This window comes from Hydra vulgaris, chromosome 09 (genome assembly GCF_038396675.1).
Source record: "Hydra vulgaris chromosome 09, alternate assembly HydraT2T_AEP".
NCBI classification, from domain to species: domain Eukaryota; kingdom Metazoa; phylum Cnidaria; class Hydrozoa; order Anthoathecata; family Hydridae; genus Hydra; species Hydra vulgaris.
Window position 1 is genome coordinate 64,375,666 of NC_088928.1, and position 10,596 is coordinate 64,386,261.

Sequence of the window (10,596 nt, forward strand, 5' to 3'; positions counted from 1 at the left end):
TAACCCTGAAAAATTTTCTTTAGTAACATAAATAGTAGTTGTTTCTTAAAATTATAAAATAGTCTTTAACTTTATTCTCTAACACTATTGCACTTCAAGGTTTTGGGCATACAAGCATAATGAAAGCTGTCATAAAACTGCCTTTCTGGTCTTACCTCTGAGAGGGCTTAACACAGTTATTATTTAAACTCATTGAAAATTAGAGTATTTGTTTTTTTTTAGTTACAGTAAAAATTAGCTAAATTAAGACGCTTTATAAATATTAAACGTTCTCCTCATTTTATTTGTGTACTTTTATCTTTGTGACACCTTACCTCAAACACAAAATTGTATATTTTTTTAAATTACCAACGCTGGCGGCAAAAATGGCTTTGAAACACTAATAAATATACTGTATTTGAACTTGACCAATACCTAATTTTTCAACTGATCTTTAGCCACTTACGATAAAGGAGTTAGTTTTATCACTTTTGAAATAGTCAAAAACAGATTGCTGAAACTTGATCCTTCAAAAGCATATGATCTATTTTTAAATCAATTCTGCAAGCCATACGATCAAGCATTTCCTGAAAATAAAATTACTGTAAAAACCAATATTGTTTTAACTCCATGGATGTATAACGGGTAACTAAAATCTTCAAAAAGTAAACAAAAGTTACATGATAAGTACTTGAAAAAAAACAACTTATAAAAACAAAACGGCATATAAAAATTATAAAAATATATTTGAAAAAGCAAAAAGGAACTCAAAAAAGCTTTATTATGCAAAGCTATTTTAGGAAGGAAACACTAAAAAAACATGGAGTGTAATTAAAGAAATAATAAGAAAAAGCAATTATGCGAGAAACATTCTGCCAAAACAAATAACAATTGATAAAAACACAATTTATGATAAATCAATTATTGCTGAAAAACTAAACAGCTCTCTACTATTGTAGGTCCGAATTAGGCGTATGGTATGAAAAACTAATAATTGCACGAATCACGCCAATATTTAAGTCTGGAGATGACTTAAATATCGCTAATTATAGGCCTATATCTATTTTACCTTGTTTTTCAAAATCACTTGAGAGAATAATGTACAATAGGCTTTTTAATCACTTATCAGAAAACGACATGCTGTATTCAAAACAATTTGGTTTCAAAAAAAAAATTTAACGGAGCATGCAGTGGTTAAACTAGTCAATCAAATATCAAGTGCATTCAGTAGTAACTACTTTACCTGGAGGTTTCATTGATCTTGTCAAATAACAATTTACTTGGTTCAAAAGTTATTAGACCGATAGAAAACAATTTATAGTGTATGAACAAAAACAAACATTCCCAACTGCCGTAACTTGGGGGTTCCCCAGGGCTCTATTTTAGGACCACTGTTGTTCCTAGTGAACATTAATGATTTAAATTTAGCAACAGGCCTATTAAATTGTGTTCTTTTTGCAGATGACTCCAGCCTTTTTTATTCCCACAGAGATATTAATACACTATTTGAAACAACAAACGAACAATTATTGAAAGTTAATGAGTGGTTTGAAAGTTATAAACTTTCTCTAAATATGGATAAAACCAAATTTATTTTGTTCCACAAAGTGAATAAATTAAAAAATATTCCCATCAAATTGCCTAATCTAATCATCAATAACACTAACATTAAAAGAGAAAACTCAGTAAAATTTCTTGGCGTAATCTTAGATGAACATTTACGTTGTGCTTTACATATAAAAAGCATTGAAAATAAAATATCAAAAATTTAGCAATGATGTATAGGACTTTTCCATTTTTAAACAGTAGTTCTTTAAAAAGTTTATATTTCTCTTTTATTCATTGTTATTTAATTTATTGCAATATTGCATGGGCAAGTACAAACCATAAAAAATTAAAAAAATTATACTGTAAACAAAAACACGAGTGCAGAATAATTGTTGGAGCTAAAAGAACTCTACCTTATGAGCCTCTTCTGCGTATACTTGAAGCATTAAATACATATAAAATCAACTTAAACTTTACCGAACATCCATAAAATCATAATGATGATGATGATGATGATCATCATCATCATCATTATCATTATTACCATCATGAATATCATGATCATCATGATCATGATTATGATTATTATTAGGCTTTAGCCTTCCTCTTTTATGCTGTTTCCCAATATAAACAATCTAGAACATTTTTTTTTCTCATTCTACAACAAGTAAGGCACTCTCATTAAATTTTCTTACTTCGATCACTACCATTTTCTACTGAAGCTGCAACCTCTCTACGTGCTGATACCTAAATCACTTGAATCTTTTCTAACAAACCTTGTTTTACACAATGTTTTTTCAGAAGTTTCTTTTTTTTTTTGTGCTTTTTTTTTGTCTTGCCACAGTGTCACACCACACATCCATCTGATCATCTTCTCTTTCGGCAAATACTAATCCATATAAATACTAAAGTTTATATAACAATGAATGGATATTGTATGCTAGAATCTAAATAAATAACAAACCTATATGTTTATATACATAATATGTATGCATATAGTGCATCTTGGAAGCTTTTATTTCTTCCCAAATAAAAATTTGTAAGCTATTATTACTTCTCTTCAATTTTAAGTCAAGCCTCATTCAACACCACAATTTTCACCATCTTGAGCCGTTGCTTTGTTAAATATTATTCATTTTTTTCATCTTTTTTGCAAGAACACCTCTTTTAAGAACAAATGTCCTTTTATTATGGTAAAAAGCTAATGTAAAAAAGCCCTGCCTGATGTTAGGTTACTAAATCTTGTATCTTATCTCAGATGTTAGGTCCTAGAGACTTTTGGTAAGTCTTTAACAGTGTCATTAACTAAAGTAAGTTTAACATTTAATCTCTAATTTATGTCTAAATTTTTGTCTGCTCCCCAGAATAAAGCTGAGTTATTTGCAAAAATATCCTACTCTAATTTGGCTCTTGAACATAATGGCTTCTTCTGACAGTTAAACAGATTAACCCATTGTTAATCATGGAAATCACTCTGGCTTCCAATGATAAAGTTAGTTCTAAATTAAACACTTCTACAGTTTGTGCTCCAAAATACATTTCCATCATAGTCTTAAAAATGTGTTCTCCAGAACTCTCTTCAATTTTTGCTAAACTTTTAAAATGTTTTAAATAAGTGATTCCAATTATTCAAAACTCTAGAAAACACTTTGACCTCTCCAACTATCCTACGATTAGTCTTCACTCTGTTATTAGTTTCTTTACATAAAGGTTTTGAGGTTATAAAATTATTTCTGACTGCAGCAGTAAAGTTATTCTTGTATTCCTACCCTCTTCTTTATTTCAAGTAACTTTAAGGTACTACAATGCTCTAACTTCTCTCCTGTATTGTTTCTAACCTACAATAATGATCTTCATGAAATCTAAAGTGACTGTATTTGCTGACAGCTCAACTTTATACTTTTTTCTTGACAAAAAATCTTCATTTTTTAATTGCTTAGAACAAGTAGCCCACTTTAAATCTGATCTCTCTTCTGTAACTACCTATGGCTAGCAGTTGTATATGGATTTAAATTCTGGACTTAGAATTGACAATTTTCGTTAGACTACAAAACTCATTTATTTACTGCAAAAAAGCACATTGTAAATGTAATTAGACCTGCTTTATCTTCCAAGCTCGAGCACTCTTCCTTTGTTGTAAGGTCGAATTTTTTTTTTTTTACAAAAGCAGTCATGGTCAATGCTTAAACGAGCAATCATCTCTTCAATGATAAACCAAAACTCATCTTAGCTAGACTTTTTATTCAACAAGTTGCATCCTATTACTGTACCTGTCCCTTCGTGCTATAAAAAACTTTTATTATTCCTGTTTTTTACCTTGAATATCAAAAAAACCTTATAACTCTTACCCATCTTCATGTTTTCCTTTTTATACATCACGCAGCTTTTTAAGCCTTCAGTTATACGTTTCCTAGTATTTTAACTTACTCTCTATTTTAACGTAACTCATAACTTGTTGGAAGTAAATTAGTGTTTAAAAATATACAAAAGTATGCAGTCAAATATTGCCTCTTTATTATGTGTTAAGTTTGGCTTATCAGTCGTTGTTGTGTGTAACACCCCCATATCAATGATTATTTCGTTCATTTTGTCGGCAAATTTTACCCTATTAGGCAAGTGAGTCGGCAAACGTAAACCCTTTAGACAAATTAGTCGGTAAATTTAGACATTCAGTTGGCAAATGTCGACTAGGCAGTCGGTAAATTATAAGAAAGGAGGACCTTTTTTTTGTTTTTGTTTCGTTTAGTCGGCAAAAGTTATAATATTACCCACTCGCCCAGTTACATCTACACGCGCCGGCCCTGTGCTTACTTAAATAAATATAAAAATATATTTTGTTTATATTATTTTTATAAAAAATCATTAGCAGTAATTTGCTACTTTATTTCAGGGATGCAGAGTTCTAAACAGGACTCCCGATTTGAAATACACAAAAAGAAAACTTCTTCCTAGTTTTTGGTATCCAAGAGCTCTAAAAATATAAATAAGTTTATAATTAGGTATAAAACATATAATTAACTTTGATGATTTTTATATAAAATTTGTTAAAGAGACCATTGCTGTTTAAAGTCGTCGTTTATAAAATTTAATTTTTTTTTATAATTTATACATTTTTTATTTTACCTTTAAAAAAATCTTATATAATTAAATGACTTTCACAACTTTTTTTTTTTTTTTTTTTTGACGCAAGCTTTTGAAGCGAACTTTTGAGAGAGCTTTTGTGCGCAAAAATATTAAAAGTTCCTCTGTAATAAATAAAAGTTTTTGAAAAGAAAAAGTGAATAAATAAAGTCAAATAATTTCAAAGATAATGTTGAAACATTTAAAAAACCTTCGAATCCACTAACTAAAAAGATCTTATCAATATTAAGTATGGCGGTTACACTCCAAGAAATAAAAAAAATGATGAAAGAAATGCTGGATGATTTTAAAAAGGAAACAGAAGTTATATTAAAAAACCAAGAAAAAACTGTAATTGCTATTGTTAGTGCAAACGCAAAAATACTCAACGAAAGATCGGATAAATTTGAGACAAATATCATTGCAAATGCAAATAAGATTAAAAAAATTGAAAAACAGTTTGAAGAGATAAAAGAAAGTTTAAACTTCAACAAACACGTTGATTAAAAGATTGAAAATAACAACAAACATTTATTCAACAAAATCGATAACAAGCAATTAGAAAAAGAAAGAATTAATAATGAATTTTTAAACGATAAAATCCGTAATCTCGAAGATTGATCGCGTAAAGGTAATTTAAGAATTGATGGAGTATGTGAAGACGAAGTCGAATCTTGAGAGGCAACCGACGAAAAGGTTCATTCATTTTTTCTACAAAAACTGGATTTAAAGGGCATTGAAATTGAACGTGCACATCGTACCGGGCCAAAAAAAGTTGGACGTCCGAGGGTAAGAGTTTTAAAACTTCAACAATACAAGACAAAGCTAAAATTTTAAAAGAATCAACTCGTCTCAGGGGAACAAACATTTATGTAAATGAAGATTTTCCTCGCTAAACGGTTGCAATCAGAATAAAATTGTTTGCGGAAGTGAAAGAACGATGTTTAAACAGTCAGAATGTTTCGGTTCGATACGATAAAATTATTCTTTTAAAAATAATATTTAAAAAAAGGCTCTAAACAAATAATCGAATTACGCATTCTTAAAAAGAAACCTTACGTAACCTAATTTTAACAACCATGGCTTTATAGCAGGCATGTCAAACTCAATTTGGTATGCGGTCTTCTTTAGCCTAAGGAAATATTGTAAGGGTCGCTCAAGCTAATAGTTATTTTTCTGATGAATGAAGTGTAACTCTTCAACCCAAACTGTCCTTTGGCTAAGGTTTGAAGTAAACAAGATTATAATTATATTTAAAATCTGCCAAATCACTGCAATACTATTAAAAAAAGTACAGAAATTTAATTTTGCATTAATTATTTCACACAATAAAAATGAACAAGGAGTATTTTGTAATAATAATAACAAACATTATAAAATTTTGGATTTTCCAGAAATTTGACATCTTTTATTCGCTGAAAGCTTAATAAGGTCTAGTTTTATGTTTTTGCTAGCTACCACTTTCATTTTGGAAGACAAATGTTCATCAGTAAGTTTGGACCTCTCAGGGGTTTTATTTCGTTTCATGTGCAAAAAAAGTTGCTCACAAAGATAAGTACTGCAAAACATTGCACATATTTGACAAGCAAATTGAATTATCTTCGGAAATTGATGTGGTGGTAAAAATGAATAACACTTGGGTACACCAACATCAGTAAATTGTTGTTTGAAAACAGAATCACATTGAAGCTCAATTAATTCCATTTGCAGATCTTCTTCCACTTTTTCAATATCAAAGTTGAATGGTGAGGTGAACAAAAGCAAACTTTGGTTCACATTTTTTGAAATCTTGAAACCTTAATTTAAAATCTTGTTTTATATTGTTTATATTTTTTGAGGAGCTGCTGAACATAAAATTTGGGTCTTGCAACTTCATAAACTTGCATGCCTCAAAATGTACCAAATTTTCTTGTTCAATTTGGCGTTCCCAGAGTAAAAGCTTGGTTTGAAAAGCTCTGACATTATCAAACATTGTGGTGACCAATTTGTTCTTTCCTTGCAAAATATTGTTCAAATCATTCAGGCGTTTTGTGATATCAACTAGAAAAGCTAAATCTTGAAGAAACTTGGTATTTTTTATATCTGAAATATCTTGCCCTTTTGTTTCCAAAAATTTAAATATTTTAGTTTTCAAATGATTGAATGCTTTGAGTACTTTGTGACATGATAACCATCGAGTTTCAGTGTAATATGGTAAATCCTCATATTCACTGTCTTTTTCATTCAACAATGAAGCAAACTGACGATGATGTAGTCCTCTTGCTCTTATAAAGTTGACAACAGATGCTATTCTTTTAATCACATAATCCAGATCAATTATTTTTCCGCATAATACTTCTTGGTGAATGATACAATGAAAATTGTTTATCTTTTTGCCAATTTTCTCATTTAATTTAACAACAAGACCCTTTTTACGAACCAATCATGCTACCAACAAGACCCTTTCTACTAATCATGCTACCAACAAGACCCTTTCTACAAACCAATTATGCCAATGCATGCAGCGGGTGCTCCATCAGTAACTATAGACACAAGTTTAGTAATTGGAAGTTTATACTTTTCCAGTATTTTTTCAATCTCCAAAAAAAAGTCTGCACCTGTTGTTGTACCATGCATTGGAATCAACTCAAGAAGTTCCTCTGTAACTTCATATTTGAAATTGCAACCTCTGATAAAAACAGACAACTGAGCAACATCTTTGACATCTGTACTTTCATCAACAGCAATTGAAAAGGCCTCAACATCTTTGCAGATTTTTGTTAACTGACTTCTCAAATCTGTTGCTATGTCATTAACACGCTCAGCAACTGTATTTCTTGAAAGGCTTTTGTTGTTAAAATTTTTTATTTTTTCAGGGCAAAGAATCTTTGCAATTTTAATTAGGCAGTTTTTGATAAATTCACCGTAATTGAAAGGTCTGGAATGAAATGCAATTAAATGTTCCAGATTATAACTTGGTTTGACTACGAGTTCATTTGATAGTTTCACAAAATGAAAAGTATTTTGTTGGTTTTTTAGTTTGGCTTTTAGTTCATTTAATTTGTCTATCCTTTTACCTTTTTGATAAATTTCAAATTTTTCCTGATGAGTTTTATAGTGCCTCTTGATTCTTTCGGCACACTAACTTTTTGTTGACAAATCAGAAAAATAATACTTTCATTAATGTTTGTAAGAAATAATAACACTTCCATTTTGATAAAAAAATTATTTTTTCATCTTCAATTTTACATTTTCTGCTTGCACTTGGTTTTGAATGAGACATTTTAATTTTAGTGACAATAACCAAAAAACAAAAATAGCTCAATGGTAAGCAACAACAACAACAAGATAACAACTAATCTATTAGGCCGGGTGAATAAAAAAAGCAATTGCTTTTCCTCAGCGTTTTTCGAGTAATTGTTCAGCTTTACGATAATAAAAATTTGAGCGATTTTAATCAAATTTTTGTTCACGTAAAGCATTTACTCAGCGTTTTTGAAAAGAATTGCTCAGCTTTACGTAAATAAAAGTTTGAGAGAAGTATTTTTGATCTTTGATATGCCTGCTTTATAAAATGATTTTAAATGAGAAATGATTTAAGCGTCTCCGATGGCGATAAAGAAGTTTTAACAATTAAACTTTTACTTGAAAAAATAAAAAATATTATTCTAAGCTGTTGTTGTCGACCACCTGACGGCGCGAGCAAAACCCTAAGCATGTTTGTACAACGTATTGTGAAAACAAGTGAGGCAGAAAAAAAGTTTTGTAATTGAGGACTTTTATATGAATTGTTTTCTTTATAACGATGACAATAAAGTTAAAAATTTTTATGACACAAATTTTGAAACAGGATCTATACCCTTAATTAATCGCCCTATTAGGGTAACAATAAACTCGGCTAACCTAATAGATAATATCATTACAACAGACATTTTTAATAAAGATATTCATAAAGGTATCATAAAAATTGATAAATCCGATCATTTTCCTATATTCCTTATTTTAAACTCAAATTTAGAAAAAATATTAGCACCCCAATAGTTGTAAAAAAACATATTTTCAAACAAAAAAATCTTGAACTATTTAAAGATCAGCTATCTTTACTCCATTGGAATCATATTGATTTTAATGACAATGCAAATAACATCTACGAAACATTTTATAAAACTTTGTTTTCTGTTTACGACGTTAATTTTCCAATTGTTGAAAAAATAATAAAAACTAGCAGAATGCAACCCGTAATACGGGTTACGGTCGGTCTGTTACTTAATTTATAGTGACTGTTTTCCACAATTTAAAGTTGCGAAACCTTAACTAATACCCTGTAAGAAAAACGCCTTCAAATTAAAAAATTAAACCATTTGAAAGACTAAGATAAATTAATTTAACCAATTATTTAACGTTATTTGAGTAATTTACAACTGATATAGGTCATATCAGTGTATGGCAGAACCATTTTCCTAGACATTACTAAGTTCAACACAATACGTTTTTAGTTACTGACACAAAATAACACTTCATCATGCTTTAAATTGACGAAAAATTAAAGCTAAATTCTTGTTATATTTTATATAACATGAACTTTAATTAATAAAATTAATATGAAGTGAACGTAAATTATTAATGAGTTATTAATTTTTTGATATCCCCTTGATACATGTTTCTTTAAAAAAGGAAATTGTCTTTAAAACGTTAAATGCGCACATCTAAATAAATTTTTTATAAATAACAAAGCAGTTGAGTACAAATACGTTTCAAACAAAAAAAAAAGTTAATTCACAATCAAAAATGCGTATAACAAATTGTAAAAAATATGTAAACTTTGATCTTTTATAATGCATTAATGCGTCATATGACAAGCCTAAAATAAAAATTGTAACAGATAAGTAGACATAAAATAAAAAAAATAAATAAAAAAAAACAAAACTTGAAAAACAATTTTCCTGCTTTTCGGTAGCCTGTTGTCATACTTAAACTGTTGTCATGATGCAGCTTGTCAGTGTTGTTTTATGACTTTATTTCACGTTGGCATTTAGTAAACTTTAGTTAAATTTAAAAAACATTACAATAGATTTAAAATATTTTAATTAAAAAGCAAAAAAGCAAATGCTTTAAGGAGCCAAACTAAAAACATTAGAGATAAAAAATCAAATAGAGGTATAAATAAATTGCATTTATATAGCTAAATAGTCTTGGCTTATAGTAAATTTTAAAAGCAGTGTTTTCAATAAATTAAATTTCCAATTAATTATTTTCAACAAATAGATTGTAGCATCATATTATGATGATTGGGTAATGAATCAATTTAACTATATTTAAGTTTAATTGGTGAAAAACAAATAAAATTTCAATTAAAAAAGACAAAAACAAACCAAATATACAACAGTATATTATAAAAAATTACTAATTAAAAAAAAAATTACAAAATTAAAAAAAAAAAATCACTGAAGAAAAAACGGCAACAAAAAAGTTATAAATATCTTCACTAATAGAAGACAACATTTACAACCTTTTGGTTGCTGTTTTTTCTTCGGTGTCTCCCAACACCCCGGTATGGATTAGCCCTCCATTTGAAAATGAGTTATGTATATCTCATACATAACTCATTTTTTTGAAAATGAGTTATGTATGAGACTTTTTTAGTTTTTTCAATATCTACATAGGTATAAAGACTGTTTTCCTACAACAATGTGAAACAAAGTTTGGTCAATATAAAGGGTCTGGTTTCCCTACAATGTTCAAAGATAAAACGTCTGTAGCTCAGAAATGAATTTTCACTTTTTTTTATTTAACTTTTTATTTTTGTCAAAATTATATTTCATGTGCCTCAAGGCAAATTAAATAAAACACAAAAAAAATAACATAAATTTAACCATCAAGAATAAGCCAATGAAGACTAATTATTTTACTATTTACTCTCTCCTGGACAATTTCTAAAATGTGACAACTGACTTTGACTTTCGAGGTACA

General features: G+C 28.9%; 1 protein-coding gene across 1 annotated transcript; it reads right to left on the minus strand.

Annotated features, from left to right (window-relative positions):
• Window positions 1–6,018: 6,018 nt before the first annotated feature.
• LOC136085652 (general transcription factor II-I repeat domain-containing protein 2-like) lies at window positions 6,019–7,838 on the minus strand. The gene is made up of 4 exons (XM_065806976.1): window positions 7,802–7,838; window positions 7,131–7,703; window positions 6,532–6,984; window positions 6,019–6,443 (listed from the first exon to the last, which is right to left on the minus strand). The coding sequence occupies exons 1-4, from the start codon at window positions 7,836–7,838 to the stop codon at window positions 6,019–6,021; spliced, it is 1,488 nt and encodes a 495-aa protein (XP_065663048.1).
• Between the last annotated feature and the right edge of the window lie 2,758 nt (window positions 7,839–10,596).

What these genes read in the sequence shown, in the direction of transcription:
- LOC136085652 (XM_065806976.1), bottom strand. Translation starts at nt 7,838, where the DNA reads ATGGAAGTGTTATTATTTCTTACAAACATTAATGAAA. An exon ending in TCTTACAAACATTAATGAAA is followed by an intron (nt 7,704 to 7,801) that starts GTATTATTTTTC and finishes TTTATCAAAAAG; the next exon opens with GTAAAAGGATAGACAAATTA. An exon ending in TGCATGCATTGGCATAATTG is followed by an intron (nt 6,985 to 7,130) that starts GTTTGTAGAAAG and finishes TCATTCACCAAG; the next exon opens with AAGTATTATGCGGAAAAATA.